Source organism: Dryas octopetala, chromosome 7 (genome assembly GCF_963921425.1).
Source record: "Dryas octopetala chromosome 7, drDryOcto1.1, whole genome shotgun sequence".
NCBI lineage: Eukaryota > Viridiplantae > Streptophyta > Magnoliopsida > Rosales > Rosaceae > Dryas > Dryas octopetala.
Genome location: NC_141372.1, coordinates 11471806 through 11491365, shown reverse-complemented (window position 1 = coordinate 11491365; position 19560 = coordinate 11471806). Strand labels below are relative to the sequence as shown.

General features: G+C 34.9%; 3 protein-coding genes across 3 annotated transcripts; 2 read left to right on the top strand and 1 right to left on the bottom strand.

The window, feature by feature from the left end:
• Positions 1 to 3825, top strand: LOC147279688 (bet1-like protein At4g14600). Its single transcript, XM_086251079.1, has 5 exons — positions 1 to 128; positions 684 to 848; positions 918 to 1041; positions 1834 to 1890; positions 3282 to 3825. The coding sequence occupies exons 2-5, from the start codon at positions 811 to 813 to the stop codon at positions 3441 to 3443; spliced, it is 381 nt and encodes a 126-aa protein (XP_086107205.1). The 5' UTR covers positions 1 to 128; positions 684 to 810; the 3' UTR covers positions 3444 to 3825.
• Positions 3826 to 7572: 3747 nt separating this feature from the next.
• FUT13 (fucosyltransferase 13) lies at positions 7573 to 15643 on the top strand. The gene is made up of 3 exons (XM_086251209.1): positions 7573 to 8397; positions 14496 to 14669; positions 14807 to 15643. The coding sequence occupies exons 1-3, from the start codon at positions 7921 to 7923 to the stop codon at positions 15371 to 15373; spliced, it is 1218 nt and encodes a 405-aa protein (XP_086107335.1). The 5' UTR covers positions 7573 to 7920; the 3' UTR covers positions 15374 to 15643.
• A 2150-nt stretch (positions 15644 to 17793) lies between these two features.
• Positions 17794 to 18962, bottom strand: LOC147279686 (uncharacterized). Its single transcript, XM_086252061.1, has 3 exons — positions 18825 to 18962; positions 17968 to 18075; positions 17794 to 17892 (listed from the first exon to the last, which is right to left on the bottom strand). Exons 1-3 carry the CDS (start codon positions 18960 to 18962, stop codon positions 17794 to 17796), a joined length of 345 nt encoding a protein of 114 aa, XP_086108187.1.
• Positions 18963 to 19560: the final 598 nt, after the last annotated feature.

Below are 19560 nucleotides of genomic sequence, written 5' to 3'. Positions count from 1 at the left end.
AATAAAAAGTTCTTTCTTTCCAACTTGTTTTAAGAGAGGGCATATTTGGGATTTACGCTAAATTTGTCATTCCTAAATTTCTCTTTGCTTGCTCTCCATCTCCGACTCTCGCACTCGGCACAGAACAGGTAAGAAATCTGTCTCATTCTTCACAGATTTTCATGCTTCATTTCATTGCTCTTTGAAATCGGGGGTTTAGGTTCTTTTCGAGACTTTGATTATGAGTTTAGGGTTTGAATGGATCGGCTCTCATGGAGGCTGACAATGATGTCCTTTAATCACTTAAATGCATGAAATTAGTGTTGAATTTGTTGACGATTTCACAGCCATTTTCTAACAATTACTGGTTTTTTTTTTTTTTAATACTGTATTGGGTATATTTGGGTTTCAATAGCTTGGAGAGTCTGGTTATCAATTTTCTAAAATTTTTGTTTTTTTTAGATGATGATTGTTGAGATTGTTGACTTGAATTTGCAAGTTGGTAATCTATTGATTTTTCTTTTATTCGGCAGCTTTAAAGAAAATTTTCCGAGAAATTGAACTATTCTTATCCATTGAAGTGATTTTGAGTTGTACTCTTTATGGGCATTGTTTTAGCTTTTAAAAATGATTTAAAAAAAGAACTTGATTAGTCTTAATCTTTGCTTGTTAATGTCTGAAAATTGCAATGCAATCATGGTCAGATATGGAGATTCAAAAGGTGGGCAATCATCAAGAAAACATCAGCACCAATTGAATTTGAAATAAAAGCCAGTTGCGTATAGAAGCTAGACCAAGCCAGCCCACCAAACACATACTCTAGGGTTTCTAATGGCAGCCTATGGCAATGCTGCTCCATACAGATCAAGGTCTTAATTACACACAATAGGGTTTTTATTTGTTTAATTTTGTTAATTAATGAATGATTGGTTGTGCAGGGAGGGTCTTAGCACAAGACCAGCGGCTAATTCAGATGAAATCCAAGTGAGGATTGATCCAGTGCATGCCGACTTGGATGAGGAGATCACCGGTCTCAGATCCAAAGTGAGAAGATTGAGAAACGTATGCACTCTGATCTTTTTCTTTTAATATTTGTATTTTAATTGGTTAATTGAATTTATGCTTGTGCAATTTAAAAATGTTATTTGTTAATTTATATAGATTGGTCTTATCATTATTAAATATTTGGATTGCTTTTACATTGAGTTGATGTGCTCTTGGGTCTATCGGTCAGTGCATGTATGTTGCTTACTTAATGGTTTAGCACAGGTCCAAGTTTTATTATACTTAAACCTTTTATGAAGCATGGCCAAAAAAAAAAACCTTTTCTGAAGAATTGGTGCTTTCACTCTTGGTTCCTATTAGGGATAGAATGCTTTACGCCAGCCATATGTTTCTGATATGAATTTTTAGTCTTCATTATCTCAGAAGTGTCCCAGAAGTAACCATAATGTATTGATATGGCACCCTTGTTGAAGTATCTATGCCATGTGACAGATGTTGTTTCATCTTTTATTGGTTTACTTGAGAAACAGGTGTTGGAGGGGGTGGGGGAGTTTGCATATTTCTTGGCTTGGTTATATATGTATAATGGAGTTAGTTGCTGAAACTTTTTCCAATATTATTTGTCTGCAGACTCACACTTTAATATTTTGCTTCTAATAAGTATGATTTTTCTTGCGCTATATCATAATGCTTTTGGAATTTCAGGTTTTGCCCCCGTAAAATGATTTATTTCATCATATAACTTTTTTATGGTGCATCATGCCTTGTAATATTCAGAAATTTGATTACAACAAAGTTCCAGATAGCTTTTAATTTTGTTCTCTTATTACTTGATGTATTTTGGTGCAGGTAGCTCAAGAGATAGAGTCAGAAGCAAAATCTCAGAATAACATTATCGATCAGCTGGTATATTATCAACTCTAAACATCGTTGGTTGCATAATTTCACTTTATTTTGATCTATATGGGATGGATTAATATGACATTCTATATTCAACAAGTTAAGAGTGATGGGTGTATACTTAAGCTTTAAACATGTTCCTGTAAAGTAAAAAAGAGATGGGGGAGGAAAATTCAAGATCAATGACTTAGCATGTAAAGACTTCCACAGATGTGGAGACTCATGACAAAAATCTTATTACCATCATATAGGACCCTACCTATACTTTTGAAATTTTGAGTTAGAGGAATGAAAGAAAGTGAAAAACTTCTCAGTAATTATGAAATTTAACAGCAGTATGATGGATGAATTCTTTTACAGGCAGGCATTCACAGGAATGCATACTTACATGTGTGTTATCTGTAGTGAAATGATTTATTGTTTACCTGCTTGAAATCCAATTGAAATGGTAGATGAATAAAACATATATCTTGCTATCTCATGCAAACTAGAAGGAAATGTAAGGAGAGGTAGGAAACAGAAAATTAAGGCACCATATGGCATAAATATTCATGTTGCTGGAGAGGTAGGAAACAGGAATTAAAGCATCTGTGGATGTTGTGAAAGAACATTGGTAACTTTAGGGCCCGTTTGATAATGTTTTTATTATCTTGTCTTCTTTATTTTAAAAAAATAAATGAAGAGGAAAATATGATGAATAATAGACAGGATGTGTTTTTAGCTTGTTTTATATGTTAGAACATATTTGCATCTATTTCCTAATCTCTTGAACCTCTCTTATCTTTTTCCTCTCTCTCTCTCTCTCACATCCCTCTTTCCCCTCTTTCTTTGACTAAAACAAAAGGCCAAATTGCATTTTTGGTCGAAGTATCTTGGCTCGATTTCCACTTTATACCTTGTAGTTTAAAAATTGCAATTGCACCTCTGTAGTTTGGCTTAGTTTGCAATCAAGGACAAAACCTCAAATCTGTCTAGTTTTCCTACGGAGTGCTGAGGTGGCAGCATGTGGGAGGCATGAGCATGGGCCTTTTGGTCCCTGTAGTTTGGCCTGATTTCCACTTAAGTCCCTCTAACATGTTGCCACGCCAACACTTTGTAAAAAAAGTAGATTGAGTTGAGCTTTTGTTTATGATTGCAAACAAAACCATACTATAAAGGTTTGCTTGCGACAGTTTAAACTATAGAGACTTGAGTGGAAATGGGATCAAACAAGAATATAATTTTAATGTTTTTAAACGGCCACTTAATTATTGATGTCTTCTTGGAGGCACATGTCTGTAGTTCAGGGAACATGACTTTCTGGGATTGATTCTTCAGTTTGCCTTTAAATTTTGTGTGTGATTCTGTGGAGATGGTACAGCTTTCTGAAACCTACATCTCTATCTGGTTCATTACAGCAAATATATCTGATGAAAGGTCAAGCAGGGGTAAAGAACAATGTCAGGAGATTGAACAAGAGCATCATCCAAAGTGGTTCAAACCATGTTATCCATGTGGTCATTTTCGCATTAATTTGCTTCTTTCTGGTATACCTTTGGGCCAAAATGTCCAGAAGATGAAGATTGCGAGTCTACTTCATGCTTTCAGAACACCCTTTTGTTGAAGGCTAAAAGAGGTTTCCTGGACTACACAACTACTGGATGTTATGAGTCTACCTAAAAGCTTATTGAATGTTACGGCCCTTTAATTGTGAATATTGTGGTTTGAGGAATTATCTATGTAAGAAAGAGACTATTAATCTGCCATCGTGAATCTTCCCCACTAATATGGTCAGCCATATTTAGAATCTTGGTTTTCCCTATTCTAATTTCAATTTTTTCTTGGAAAAAGATAGATGCGATTATTTTCATCATATTTGTGTTATAGATATATATGCTCACAATGTAGTGCATTTCAGTTTGTCAAACATTTGAATATCTCTGATTCTCTGTGAACCCTCAATGGCTTGTTTTAGCTTGTTTTTCTTTGCTTGGCTGAGGAGGGTTCTTGCCCACTCTGCAGAGAAGGTTTCATTGTGACAACCTGGCTATCTTTGTAAAAATTTAGGCTTTTTATCACAAATGGTTCCCCAACTTTCACCCAAATATCAATTTAGTCCTTAAAGTATATTTTCACTTAAATGTGGTTCTCCATCTATACTACGGCACATTAATTTGTCCATCGGTTGTATTCTCTATGAATTTCCGTTAAAAATATTCATGTGCACTGCATGTGAGTTTGTGAGCTTTTTTCAAGGGCAAAATAGTCTTCACTTGTCCCATAACCAAACCAAAAGGACACTACAAATTTTTTTGTCATTCTTTAATTTCAAGTTTACCCTTAAAAAATAGTAAAAAAATTAAAAATAAAATAATTTAAAAAGACAAAAGAAAAAAAAAATCATCCCCAAGCCAAGTCTTCTCTGAGTGTTTTAAGATATTTTTACCTCTGAAAAAAGTTTCGTGCAGCGCATATGACTATTTTTTACGGCAATTCAAATGGAATTGAACAAAATGGGAACGTTGATATGTTGTGGACCTGTGGTAAATATGGAGCACATTGAGTGAAAATACATTTAAGGATCAAATTAATATTTTGATCAAAATTGAGAAACTATTTGTGATAAAAATAAAATAAAATAAAATAAAAAGCCTAAAATTTATAGCATTCTAGTTCCTGTTTAGGGTCAGGGCATTCCTTGTCACCATAGGGATCCCACCACGCACCCGCGTGCTTCATACCAGATTGCTCTGCCATCTAGTTGTAAGCATACTGGCCGATCCCCGCAAGCTCCAACCATCCTTTGGGAAAGAATTCCATTATGCAACTGTTTTTATTCTTGAATAGCATGTTTGTTAACTTGGCTCCACGTGGAGATGCAAGGATATCTGTGTTGGCCATTAGTCTAACCTGTTTCAGAACACCAAATCCAAAACATATGTTACTAAAGAAACAGTTGTATTGCATAGTTGTCTAACCAATTCAGGAAAAAAAGATTAAAAAGAAAAATGTTGTCTTCTCAACCATCTGTTTTTGCTGCATCATCTATTTGTAGCTTTTCACAATTTTGCTGTTTTGTTCATGGACATTGCTTGCATGATTCCACAACAAGAGTGATAGAGTACTAACAATAACTAGAAATACATCATGTGTGGAATACTTACCCAAAAAAAAGTATCAATTTAATGCTCAAGCACGAAAATATGTAATTCAATAGGTATTTTGTCATTCATCCTTCTGTGATCACCATTTGTATCCCAACAAAATCTTATGGTTCATAAATCTTTTTCCTTTTCAGATTTTCTGGGCAGATTCGTTTATCTTGTCCACCCTAGTGACATAAAACACACTTTCTTTTCTTCTTGTTTAGGGTCAACTCAATACCTCTTTTTAATCTCCCAGAGCTAGTAGCTAGCATTTTCTTTTCCCTTCACACCCTTTTTTCTGCATTTAGTTTGTGAGATATTTGGATGATTGGATCCAAGAGTAATATTTAAGATGGATCTTGATCACACACTCCATTTTTTTGTTTGGGAACATTAATTGGAGACAGAAAAGTAGACAGTTTGGAAAGCTTTTACGATAACTCATTCAAAGCTTCCATGTAAGTTATATATGCCTCATTTGAAGGTGCTACAATACAAGCTAATTTAGTAGCTTGTTGACACATATGACTTAAGTCTCAATGCCTCTAATTCTTCTTTATCATCATTTCTCACCAACAGCTTCTAAATCAACGATCCTAAATTTGTTTGCCTCCTCTTTTCACCTTGCAAGAACAAAATGATTCGGTATTGAATCAATGTCAAGGAGAACAAGCACTTTCAAAATGTGTATGCACAATATTTTAACAAAACTCAGAATGTTGGCATTCACACGTACCTTCATAAGTTTGTAAATATAACTTGGCGACAAACTCTTCAGGTACACCAGATTTTGTTTTAACTATGTATGATTGACATTGATCATCACTTGCAACATTTTCAACCTAGCTTATATCGAATCACTTAACTCATTGTGAACGCAATATATAGTATGAATTGGCAAGCATTAAATAAGGTATAAACTGATATGCAATAACGTTATATAAATTGAAGTATGAAACTGATATAATGTTGAATGGATTTTGCTTATAATTACCAATAGGAAATCAGATGTGAAAATAGTGATACAACTTGCAGCAATAAGGAAGATCCACCCCGCTTATACAACTAGTGGAAGATATTCAAACATGTAATCTGGATATTATAAAATAATTTGATTAATCCATCTCAAATTAAAATAAATAGGAATTAAATATCAATGTCCACTTCGCACACTAATAGTTAACGGATGTGATTGCACCGTTTAAATTGTGCACATTATCGTGGCTTTGCACAATCAAATATAAGCAAAAGAATCTATAGACCAAACCGCAAGCATATAAAAAAATAAAACTCTAGATCAAGAGTATTGAACATTAGTAACTAAATTGCTCCGGCTCTTAAATCTAAAAAAAGAATATAAAAGACTATCGTGCTGATAACGTGTTATAAAACTTTGAAAAAATATGTAGAGAGATCAAATTGATAAAGATATGGTTTTTCATCTTCCATAATATTTCATCTTGGTGAAGTCTCAATTTATAGGCTTACAATATAGAAGAGCATTTACAACCATAAATGGTAAGTTACAAGCCTATGATGACAGTCATTAAAGCATAGGTTACAAAATGTTAAAATGATGGAGGTTATAGATGTTATGGTGGTCATTCATAACTTATGTATTCTAGAATCACTTTTTTAACTCTCACCTCCAAAACTATTTTTTTTTTTATTCTTTGGATCAAAATATCCTCTTAATCGTCACATGGTCGATATGGTACCACTATGTAAATAAAATAATTGAATTTAATAAAAATGTAAAAAAAAAGTGGGAGAAGATAAATATGATAAATTGGCTGCAGCATTATTTAAATAATGTTATAACGCCATCTAAAGTGTCGACCATCAAAATTTTAAATTTGAATTTGAGTGTCATACTGACCTTTAAAAATAAACACAAACAACAAGTTTAGATCTTCGAATCTAACAAAATTAAACTCTCAAATCAAAAGCAATGCAGAAAATTATTTCATTATGTTAATTTTTTACATCAATATAACAAAAGGTTCTAAAAGGAAAAAATGATGAGATTACAAATTGTCTCTTCAAAGAGAGAAATCCATTAACATGTGGATATGACTATATGAGAGAGAAAACCCGTTAATATAAGGGAGGAGTTTTAAGATCTACTACTTGTCAAGTCTACCACTGGAGCACATTAAAACCAAAAAAAATTACGCCGTAACTAGAAATGGCTACCACCATGATCCCTTTCCATTGGGGATATATTGCAACTCTGATCGGAGGCTGGAGTGAAAGCTTGACATCGAAAGGCTGGGCTGCAAGCTTGGAATTGAAGGGATGGTTTCTTAGATCTGCATGTTAGATCTTAGTTGAGGATGGGAGAGAGAAACTGGGATGAGAGAGAGGTTGAGAGAGGAAAGAGGAACGAGTTGGGCCAGCCATGAAGAAGAAGACCCAGATCTGGGTTTCTGAATGTGAGATTAGGAGATAGAGAGAGTGAGAGAGAAGCTGGGTTGAGGAACTAAAAGGCTGTTTTGGTCCAAAAAAGTATCAAAGAATTAAAAAAAGATTGGTTTTGGAGGTAAGAGTAAAAAAAAAAAAAAAATTCTAGTATTAAAAAGGGTTATTTCACAAAATTTCCCTTGGCCTTTTCCTATTGTATATACTCCAAAGCAGCCTTCAATTTCCCTACACGCAGATTTATTAATACACTAGTTGCCTCTTTTTCTAACACCAACAAGGCAAGAACTTGTAATTTTTTCATTATTAATATTATTATTTAAAAAAAAAACCAGTCTGACTTCAAACGTAAATAGAGTTTGAAAGACTTGCTGGTCCAAGACTCCTCCGTTCCGAATTCTCATGCATCAGATGCACTGACTCCTCTTCTCTTCTCCCTCTGTTCAGAGGAGAGAGAGTAAAACTACCCAATTGGTCATCCCACCCCACCATGCCATTGAAGCCCTTCAACTCCCTCAGCATCGCCTTCATGTTGGGTGGCGCATTCTTGGTCCTCTTCTTCTGTAGCTTCCTTGAATTCCCTTCTTTATCAACCTCAATCCAACAACCCGTCAACGATCCCACTCCATCTCTGACCCAGTCCACCACGCCAGACCCATTTACCAATTTGATCAGTACCTTCAGGAAATGGGACTCTCAAGTGGGTTGTGCCCATTACAGAGAGAAGCACCAGGCTTTGATCCGAAATGGGTCTTCTTCTTTGCAACAAGTTCTTGGTGAATCTGAGTGTGGGAACCCGAAGATGCACCATGTTAGCGTCTTGGTCAAAGGGTGGACTTGGATTCCTGATAATTTGGATAATTTGTACTCGTGTCCATGTGGGTTGAGCTGTTTGTGGACTAAATCTGCTGTTCTTGCTGACAAGCCTGACGCCTTACTGTTTGAGACTACTACGCCTCCGCTTCAGGTACTCCGTTTTTCTTCTTTTGTTTTTCAAGTTTAGTACTATCGTTGGTTTCTGAAGATTCCAGCTTTTAAGGAATTGCAGAAGTTGCTGATCTGTATGTGTCTCCGTATGTGATTGAATTTGTTATTTTATTTTATTATGGTTAGCTAGTTACTCTGCAGATCATGAGAGAGTGTGTTGAAGATCTAAGTAAAAGGCAGTAAACGATATTTAAACATTGCGGTTATAAGCCAATAGAAATTGCAACTATTCATATTTTTGGTCAGTTAACATTGCAATTGAGAACTTTAAAGATAACTGCACATGCTATTGTATCTGGAGCTAGATTTACAAGAGATGTTAAATCCTTCGCGGTCTACACTTTGGGTTACATGTAGAAAAACACAATTCACTCTTTAGTATAAACTTGATAATCCAAAACATTTTGTTTTCATTCATTACTCTTAGTTCTCATATATAAGGCAAAGCTTACAAAATGATAAGCAAAAATATTAGTACAAAGAAGAATCCCCTCCTCTCCCTCTCCCATTTTCAGTGTCGTGGTTATGGGAGGGAGGAGCGAAGGGCTAGATTCCAAGCAGGTCAAGAGCTATAGTATTCAGGTGCTGGTCCATGCTTTTACATGAATAGTTTCTACATGAAAATTTTCCCGGGTGAATAAACAGCTTAGATTGTAGCACTATTTGCTTATTTTTCTTAGAGTGAAAACATTACAACACCATTTTCAACTAACTCCACAATGGCTCTTTGGAAGCTACTCCCCCCCTCTTCCCCCTCCCAAAAGAAAAAGGAAAAAGAAAATACATATACGTGGTCCAATGTTATAGGCATCCCAAATCCATGCTTGGTTCTTGGAACTAGGATTTCCCTTCCTTAAACACCTTTACTGGTTGCTGCCACTTATGTTCCTTATAGGCGCATTTTGTTATTCAGTGCCTTCATAAACATAGTTAACATTTTTACTAATTCTCCAAATTTTTTTTGGCAGTATCAAGGTGAAAAATAAAGGATTACATAAATTGTGTTTTGTCAGATGTTGTATTTCAGGTGTTCCTCTTGTATGCCTGCCATTATTGGGGGCTCACCTTCTTTCTTTATTACATTCCTTTTTTATTTCTGAAAAAAAAAAAAAAAAAAAAAAAAAAAAAAAAAAAAAAACAGAAAAAATGATTCCTTGAACTCATAATTTCAAGGGTAGCTCATGCCTTACCTCACTTTGTCACACATGTATTTCCCTTTATAAAATTCATGAGTTTTGAATTGTCTACTACATATTTAAGCTCTAGTTGTCCATTGGCATGCAAATGACTTGGAATAGATCTAGCTTAAAATTGGCAAAATGTATCTTCAGCTAACTAAATTAGCTAGGGTGGTCTACAGTTGGAAAATTAACTAAATGATTAATGTATTAATTTTGTCGAAAGAAGAAAATGATGGTGCTGATGATGATAGTGGCGTCTATGTCTGTATGGTAGGGGTGTTTGTGGCAGAGTGGAGGTGATTGTGGCATCAAAGGAAGGAGAGAGAGAGGGAGAGAGAGAGAGAGAGAGAGAGAGAGAGAGAGAGAGAGAGAGAGAGAGAGAGAGAGAGAGAGAGAGAGAGAGAGAGAGAGAGAGAGAGAGAGAGAGAGAGAGAGAGAGAGAGAGAGAGAGAGAGAGTTAGTATTATTGTTAGCCCCATCATTTAAAAGGAAAGTTGGAAGAAGCCAATGGTTTTACTAGACTTTGGACATTCCACTTTTTTGTCTTTGTATGGGGTTGCACTTTTATTTTCGTGAATTACCCTGGTGATAACTACTAGTAAAAGTCTGTGTTTATTCTCCTTTGTAGTTATCAGAATCGGATACACATTAGGTGCACCTTTCTTAACATATCCTCAGTTAGCAAGTTGTTCATTCAGTGGTGGTGGCAAAGCAAGGAAAATGAGGTGATGAGGCTGTATTGATGGCAGTAAGTGGGTGAGTCATGGTTGTTGTGCTGACTGTGGGTGGGATGTGCTTTAGCCATCTGTTGAAAGGACGAATAGAAAAATTCTGCGGAATTAGAACTTTTCAAATTTAAAATCTATCCTGACGGGATCCTCATGAATCATGATAGTATAGGTAAGGAATTAATCAATTTAACATCACAAGATAGGGTAACTGGATGCTCTTTGATTACTACTTTGTGTTGGCACTTTGCACCTCCCTCTATATACTTGCAGTAACTTAATGTAAAATCCTTTGAGCGCTTGTGGCAACAATTCAAAATCACCAATAATCTCCAATTGCTTGTTACAATACTGATCTTTATCACACCAGCTTCTTAAGCTTGTAGCAAGTGAAGGGTCTTTGAAGTTAAGCTTTCTTGGGCTAGAGTAGATGGGCAAAGTCCTTGGAAGTCTTTGTGTTTCACCACTCCTTTCTCTCTTTTCCTCTTGTGTCTTAGACGTTTCTCTTCTCTTGAAGCATGCAGCAGTTTATTTCCTAATGAATCTCTTCTATGCGCATCCAACACTAGGAGTCTCTGGTAGGATCCTTATGGTGATCCTATTAATTCCCCTTTGTAACAATCAGTATCTGATGCACATTAAGTGCACCTTTTTTAATATATCCTCAAGTTAGCAAGTTGTTCATTTGGTGGCGGTGGCAAAGCAAGGGAATGAGGTTAAGGAGGCTCTATTGACAACAGTGTGTGGATAAGTCATGGTTGCTGTGCTGAATGTGGGTGACTGCTATGTTGGAAGAACATATGGAAAAATTAAGGATTCAAGTAGATTAAAACTTTCCATAATCCAAATTTGAGGCAGGATATAAATTAAGTAGGAACCAAAATCAACTTCAGAATTAATTTACGCTTTGAAGTTCATTCAGCTTGCACACCAATTGACACATATTAGGAAATTAAAGTATAAAATCAGCATGAAAGAAGTTAATTAAGTTCCTCAAAAATTTCAGAAATTAGGTGGATTCAATGACTGAGTAGACTCATTTAGGGTTTCTTCAAATTTCAATGCAAGTCTTAAATCCTTTATAGACTATTGTGCAAAGTGATTACCAAAAATAGATAATAGAGGAATGCTATCCACCTTCTCCAATTTACCTTCTCCACCTACCTTCTCTTTTATTATTCCCATTCCACAATGTAAATTTACGATCGGAACCGTTCATTCTTTAGATCTAACTATGAAGATCATCTTTGCAAAAAATCAACCAAATCGGAAATCGTTTGATTATGTAACTGAAATCAAATAAATAAACGGTTTTGGTAACAATTTGATTCACCGTTTGTTTATTTGATAACAATTACATGACCAAACGATTTCCGATTTAGTTGATTTTTTGCAGAGATGATCTTCAAATAATTATCTTAAAAATGAACGGTTCCGATCATGAAAATACACTGTGGAATGCGAACAATAAAAGAGAAGGTCGGTGGAGAAGGTGGATAACATTCTCCTAGATAATAAGTTGTATGTAGGATTCAAACTCAGGTTAGAGATCCTGGCAAAAAAAAAACAACTCAGGTTTAGAGATAAAAGAAAACAATGTGGGATTGCTGGAAAATACGGTTATCATGGAACACTAACTTGGTAGGCTAATGACAAACTAAGAAAAGAGAAAATTTAACCTCTTAAAAAAATAATGACAGAGACTGGATTCACTCCAGGGGCTTACCCCCAGATTTGGCTTCGTACCAAAGTTTCCCATGGCAGGAATGTTAGAGACTAGAAAATTGTCTGATAACTATTTGTATTCTTCAATTCATTTCCTGCCTTTAGGCACTTACATGTATTTATACTCAACAAGATGCCTCCCCTTTAGACCAGTATTAAAGGGTCCCAATTACAAAAAGGACTTCCTAATTTCCTTAAAAATACCTGATGCAGTGATGCATTATAGCCTAATAAATGTGTGATGCATGTATGTCCTTAATAAATGTCTGAAGTAAACTTTTCAAACTCCAAAATTTGTTACAACTGAGATTTTGAACCTGGAAAATATGGAAAAGACACTACTTGGACTCCTGGAAAAATGCCATAAATTCTGCTCCAAAGCTGTAGAGAAATAATGATATGCATCTAACCACAAAGATAGAGCTGGATTACGCGATCTCTTTTTCCATCTTTTTCCCTCGTGAACCCTAATGCTTTGATAGTGATGTCCTCTTAATGGGATCCTCATGATAGTATAGCTAAGGAATTAATCAATTTAACATCACAAAATAGGGGTAAGATAGGGTAATAGAACTATACCTCTTTGCTTAACATCACACTATGCAAAATTCTTTGAAAGCTTGTGGCAACAATTCACAATCACCCAGAATCTCCAATTGCTTGTGGCAATACAGTAGAGATTGCACCAGCTTCTTGATCTTGTAGTAAAATGAAGGGTCTTTGATTTCCGCAATCTTTCAACAGTGCTCAACTTGTTCGATGCACTAGGAGAAGTAGGTTTGTCCTCTTCCTTTACAACCGAAGCCTAGGGCTGCCACACACAATAGAAAGCTAGGACTGGTGAGAACCTAACCTAAAGGGACTAACCAAGAGAGAGCTTGTGGCACTATTTTATTTGTTGTGTCTTCAAGCCTGCTGCAACCCTTATAGGGGATTGCAGGCCTGACCCTTTCCATATGAAAAAGGGTCACCACACCTAATGATGAGTTCTTAGTTAAACAAGTTTGTCTAGAGTAGATGGGTGATGCCCTAGGAAGTCTTTCTGTTGCACCCCTCCTTTCTCTATTTCCCTCTAGTCTCTTCGACATTTCTCATATCCTTTAACTTGGAACATGCAGCTTATTTTCTATTGTCATTTTATGTGCATCCAATGTTAGGAGTCATTGTGGGAATCATGGTGATTCTATTATTTGGCTCCCAATCCCATCTTAGCCTTCCAGCCATTCCCATGGTTTAGTTAAGACGTGATTAATTAATGACATAATTAAAAAAATCAAAACACCATTTTCATAAATAATTATAGTGTATATACATGCACTGATAGAAAAGTATTTTATGAGAACCCTTGTTAGTTAAATTCACTGAGTGCTCAGATTTATTGTGATCAAATGTAATCATCCTAGAGCATGTCTATATAGATTCCATAATGCAAATTAATGAACCCAAGCACTCATTACACTAGTCACCCTGATAAAGATTGGATTTCTAAGGCTGCATTCGGTACGGTTTCACCAAACAGTGTTCTGATGTTGCAAAACCAAAACTATGGTAAGATGTGTTCAGTTGCCGTATCAGGAAACAACTTTTGAGAACATGGGATACAACGTTCAGTTTATAGTGTAACATCCGCGACACAACAGATTTGCCAGGAAACCCAGTTTCTCTTTTTTTACTTCCTAGATCTATACATTCAGATCCAGAACTCTTTCTTTCTCACTTTCTTTGCTCTCTCTCCAAATTCTCTCTCTTGGTTGGTTTGCTAAATCCGATGCCTTGTTGATCTATTCCTTATCACAAAATGAGGTTGCGTTCCATTGCATTGCTTATTCTTCATTTTGGGTTGAACATTCAGGACAACTTGCGTTCCATTGCATTGTTGATAAGAAATTTTCCTTTCTTTACTTGCATTATATTTGTATTCATTTCATTTTATTCAATAATTATACATTCTGTACAAATTAGTAACGAATTCAGAAATTGGAGCATATTCTATAATTTTATGCATAATGGGAGGGCCTGAATTGAGGTGACCACTTCTAAGTCACCTAGATCGCCATGGATTTACAAGCTACAATTTCTTCTAATTATGATTATTTAGAGTTAGAAGACTAATGTGGTCAGCAGTCTAGCTACACGTCTTATATGAGCATTACCTACTTATATAGTTCTCGTTACTTAATTTACTTTGCATGTCGTTTTCTTGGTTTACTTCATTGCCATTCTTTTTTTTTCTTTTTTTTTTTGGTTTTGTTAGAGACACACAATTTCTTCTAATTATGATTATTTAGAGTTAGAAGACTAATGTGGTCAGCAGTCTATCTACACGTCTTATATGAGCATTACCTACTTATATAGTTCTCGTTACTTAATTTACTTTGCATGTCGTTTTCTTGGTTTACTTCATTGCCATTCTTTTTTTTTCTTTTTTTTTTTGGTTTTGTTAGAGACACACAGGATATCCACTTCGTGTGTACATGGATCTTGAGGCTGGCAGGAAGCGATCTGGCGTTGAGGATATATTTATTAGTTATCATGCCAAAGATGATGTGCAGTCCACTTATGCTGGTGCACTCTTTCACAACGGTCGAAATTATCATGTATCTTCTTATAAAAACAATGTAAGTATTTGGCTATTTTTTTCTTTCTATGTTCTTTTTATTACTTTTTACTCACTTCCTTTCATCTTCTCCGCACCATATACATTTTCAAATATATACAACTAGCTTTATGACTTTATCTGGGAATCTATTTTAAGGATACACTTGTTTATTGGTCATCATCACGTTGTCTGCCTCAAAGAAATAAGCTTGCTCAGAAGCTACTGAGCTTACTACCTCACCATTCGTTTGGAAAGTGCTTGAACAATGTCGGTGGCTTGGACATGGCCCTTTCTTTCTACCCTGAGTGTGCCAATGATGCCGGTGTCACCCAAAAATGGTGGGACCATTTACACTGTGCCATGTCTCACTATAAGTTTGTTCTAGCTATCGAAAACACAATGACGGAGAGTTATGTGACGGAGAAGCTATTTTATGCTCTAGATTCCGGGGCAGTTCCTATCTATTTTGGTGCCCCTAATGTCTGGGACTTTGTCCCTCCCCATTCAATAATTGATGGCACTAAATTTAGCAACTTGGAGGAATTGGCTTCTTATGTGAAGGCCCTTGCTAATGACCCCGTTGCCTACGCTGAGTACCATGGTTGGAGAAGATGTGGCGTGTTGAGTAATTATGTAAAAACCCGTGCATTGAGCCTTGACACATTGCCTTGCAGACTGTGTGAGGCTGTTAGCAGAAAAGGGGGCAGAAATGCAAAAGGGTAGTGAAATTTTGGTCTTTTCTGTCTCAGTTGGACTTTTTTACTGCTAGTGATCATAGAATTAGTGATTGGGGATTTATCATTTATGCAAATCCTTTGTATGATTATGCGTAAATTGTATACAAGTAAAAGTAACACATGTATTGAAAGAGAAATAAGACTGACTGTACAGCGGAAGAGATCTAAAATTTAACCAAAAGTTGAATTTTATTCTAATTTTCTGATCTGTTACCTCCAACTGAATTTTAATCAGACTGAATGATGTCTTTGATAATTGAGAAGAGAAGGATGTGATGTTTTTGACATGGAGTTACTGGACACCATCTAGTGATTTTAGGGCTTAATTTTTACAATACAATATCTACCGGTTTAAACTTGATTTTACCATGCTTCACCAATTTCAAGTGGCAGCGGTAAAGTCGATGCCAGCCTGTGTAAAATAAACGGGATCATATGCCGGGTATAACCGTATAACTTAATTTTAGAGTAAATGAACAATTTGGTCCTTGTAGTTTGGTGTTTTTCAATTAGGTCTATATAGTTTCAATGTTTTGCACAGGTGTTTGTAATTTAGTTTTGTTTACCATTAAGGTTAAATTAAAAAATTCATTTTACTTTTTCTACGAATTTTCAGTTATTTATGTTTTAATTCAATTCTTTAAAAGTGGTTGAATACATAAACAACTAAATTAATTCATAAAGGATCTATTTAAAGCATACATAATTGACAATTTTGTCTAAAAAATTTTCAATTTGTCCTTGATTGTAAGCGAAGCTGAAAGGCACTTGATTGAAAAATTGAAACTACGGGAACCTAATTGAAAACAACACCCAAACTACAAGGATTAAGTTGGTCATTTTCCCTTAATTTTATATTTTACTGGGTAATCTATCATTTTCATGGTATATTGGTGTGATTGCATGGATTTCATAAATTTTGGGCTTATAAGGGTTTAAGACCAATTTAAGGTTTGACGGCTAAAACCTTAAAGCCTAGAAACTTAATAGAATTCTTGAAAAAACAATAAATAATTGTGATTCAGTCTTAAAGTTAAAGTAGTTAAAGTTTTAGAAGTTAAAATGAAAAAAGAAATGGATATACTATTGAATCTCAACTAAACCTAAATTAATTCATTAAATAACTCAATGTTCACGAAAAATAAACTTATTAAATGCATCTTAAAAGTTGTAAGCACATATAATTAGAGGTGTACAATAGACCGGGCCAATGATAAAAATAAAAAATAAAAATAAAAACCAAAAAAGTACAATAGGCCTGGCCGGCCTGAAGCTGGCACGAGCACGACTTGTTTAAAGTCAGCCCAGCCCGACATGGCTTGTACTTATAGTATGGGCTGGGCCAATATTTTTTATCCCATTGGGCTGGCCCGGCATAAGCCCATCTTTGGTTGGACCGACCCAATCGAACTCGTTATGGGTTTGAGCCGACCTATTTACATTTTTTTTTTTCAAATCTTAAAAACTAATTTTTATCTCTATAAATAAAAATTTAAATTTATATTAAAGGATTTCTTAAAAACTAAATACAACATTATATAATTACGGAAGGATTTTTCAATAATTGGGTGCTATAAATTACGAACTATAATTTCTATTCCAAAATTATTCATTATTAATTGCTATTTTCTAAAAAAATATTCTATCATTAATTTTTTTTATAAAATTGTTTCCTTATGTGATAATATTCCAATTGTACAACTAATCCTTATAAGTGAAATATTAATCTCTCAATATTATTGAGACGATGATGAACAACTTTAAAATTTAATAAATAAGTTTTATTAAATAATTATTAAAACTTAACATTTGAAAATAAATAATCGGACCGGCCCAACACGAGCCCGGTACAACTCATTATAGGCCAAATTGAGCTTAAGGTTTAAGATAATTGGCCCGAACACGCCATGAATGGGCCCGTTTTAACATTGCTTTGCAAGACTAGATTTTATTTAGCCAGAAGTTCAATTCTATGTATATTAGAAGCATCCACATGTTATGCATTCGCTGATGGAAGTTCCTGTAGATTAAGTAGGGTTTAATTGCTATATAACCCGTAATTTTTAAACTCCTATTAAGCTAATGTAAAGAAGAGGATAATTGGCATTCTATACACTATGGTAGACAAAGAGTGTTTTTAACTTTTCTAAATAATAGTATAGATATAGACAAACCCACAATCGCTATGCAAGAAATTGCATGCTTTAAGCTATATTTGCTTTAGAATGTGAACATGATGTTTTCTTGCTGAGGCGGGACCCCCTTCTTCAAGCATATGTGGTTTTATTCAATTCAATGCATAACTGGCTTGTTGCCTATCAAAGAAACAAAGAAATTGCATACTTTTCTTTTTCTTTTTCTTTTTTTGTGATATTCCATGCATTTTTTGGCCGAAAATTCTAATAGTTATATTTGATCCTCTTGATTCTCTTTCTTGTGAAACTTCCAAACCGAAGCCATAATTCCATTAGAGGTTGAGCGTTTAGACTTTTCAGCCCTTTTGATCTGCATTTTCAATATATATTGTTAAAAGCAGTAATTACAATTTAGAATGTAGATAAAATTAATACGTGATCTTACTTTTTTTCTTGGATTGCTCTTGGGGATCTTCATTGTCTTCAACTCGTTTGGTCTATTCTCTACATATTTCTTTAATTGGTCCTCATTTATGGTATCTATCATGTTGGTCTGTCAAAATAAGATGAAAAAAAAAAAAAATTACTCCTAGATTTCATCTATCTATTCCAATCCACTTTGAATTATAAATAGCATTTAAATTTAGTAAGACAATTCCTTGTTTTATCATTAAACTACAGTTTCTTTATCTTTGTAGTTTGATAAGATTTCTACTTATAAGTCCCTTTGCCTTAGAAAATTACAAGCATACCCTTATAGTTTAGTTTAGTTTGCAATTAATGACAAAAGCTCAAATCTATCTAATTTTTCTTACGAAGTGCTGACATGGCAGCACGTGAAAGGTGTGCGCACCACAATTTTGGCCCATGTAATTTGTCCAAATTTCTACTTAATCCTTCTAATTAATGTTCAGCCATGTGAGCACTCCATCAAAAATTAAACGGAGTTGAGCTATAGTCCTTGATAAAAAAAAAAAACCCAAAACCAAACTATAGGGGTGTGGTTGAAACTTTTTGAATATAGAAACTTAAGTAGAAATCGGGCCAAAATACAGGGAGCAAAAATGTAATTTAAGCTTAATTTCATCTATGATCGATATAGAGTGTTTAACCAACATAAGAACTTTTGACGTTGTTGATTATGTTCACTTCATTATAGTGATCATCAATTCGCAATGATTTATAAGGCTTCCAAGTGAAAATCAAACATCTATGGTATGTTATAAGAGAATGCTAAACAAGAAATTGTAAAACATGAAGTGGCTACAAAATTGAAAGATATATATATATATATGTTCATACCCATGATTTGAGGTCTTCTATTTGTTTTTCCAGGACCTCCGCCTCCTTGTCTGCAAGGCTTTTTCTCTCCTCCCATGAAATAGCTTTAGGCTCTACCGTGGTCTTCGATTTCTTCTTTCCTTCCCTTACTGTAGACATTATTTTCTTCTGATTTTCGACCTACTATAGAGATTGTCAAAAAACCGCAGTAATCTTGCAATGAAATTTATGCAAATGAATAATGAATATGAATTAAAGAGAAGTAAAAGTAAAGGTAGAAAGAAAAACGTGAATAAAGGATTAATTGATGATTGGCGTTACATAGTGAAAAGGAAAGTGATGGTATAGAAATGTGAAGAAAGTGATGGTATGGAAACGTGAAAGCAAAACGTGAAGAAAGTGATGGTATAGAAACGTGAAAGCAAAACGTGAAGAAAGTGAAGATATAGAAACGTGGAAGCAAAAGGTGAACAAAGTGAAGGTATAGAAATGTGAAGAAAGTGAAGGTATAGAAATGTGAAAGCAAAACGTGAAGAAAGTGATGGTTGGTTTAGAAACGTGAAAATGAATCATACTTATTAAGGTATTCAATATTGTGTGCCTTAAATAGGAATAGAGTCAGGATTCAGAAGTTAGATGGGTTGAAAGCTATGGGGTAAATGGAAACGGGTGTGGACTGCAAATAGGGCTTGGGTGGGCTAAAAATGGGGCTGGGGTGGGCTGCATATGGGCAATGGGTGGACTACATATATGGCCC

What these genes read in the sequence shown, in the direction of transcription:
- LOC147279688 (XM_086251079.1), top strand. Translation starts at nt 811, where the DNA reads ATGGCAGCCTATGGCAATGCTGCTCCATACAGATCAAG. An exon ending in GCTGCTCCATACAGATCAAG is followed by an intron (nt 849 to 917) that starts GTCTTAATTACA and finishes TTGGTTGTGCAG; the next exon opens with GGAGGGTCTTAGCACAAGAC. An exon ending in AAGTGAGAAGATTGAGAAAC is followed by an intron (nt 1,042 to 1,833) that starts GTATGCACTCTG and finishes ATTTTGGTGCAG; the next exon opens with GTAGCTCAAGAGATAGAGTC.
- FUT13 (XM_086251209.1), top strand. Translation starts at nt 7,921, where the DNA reads ATGCCATTGAAGCCCTTCAACTCCCTCAGCATCGCCTTCATGTTGGGT. An exon ending in CTACTACGCCTCCGCTTCAG is followed by an intron (nt 8,398 to 14,495) that starts GTACTCCGTTTT and finishes TGGTTTTGTTAG; the next exon opens with AGACACACAGGATATCCACT. An exon ending in TATCTTCTTATAAAAACAAT is followed by an intron (nt 14,670 to 14,806) that starts GTAAGTATTTGG and finishes ATCTATTTTAAG; the next exon opens with GATACACTTGTTTATTGGTC.
- LOC147279686 (XM_086252061.1), bottom strand. Translation starts at nt 18,962, where the DNA reads ATGTCTACAGTAAGGGAAGGAAAGAAGAAATCGAAGACCACGGTAGAG. An exon ending in TAGAAGACCTCAAATCATGG is followed by an intron (nt 18,076 to 18,824) that starts GTATGAACATAT and finishes TTATTTTGACAG; the next exon opens with ACCAACATGATAGATACCAT. An exon ending in AGAGCAATCCAAGAAAAAAA is followed by an intron (nt 17,893 to 17,967) that starts GTAAGATCACGT and finishes TTGAAAATGCAG; the next exon opens with ATCAAAAGGGCTGAAAAGTC.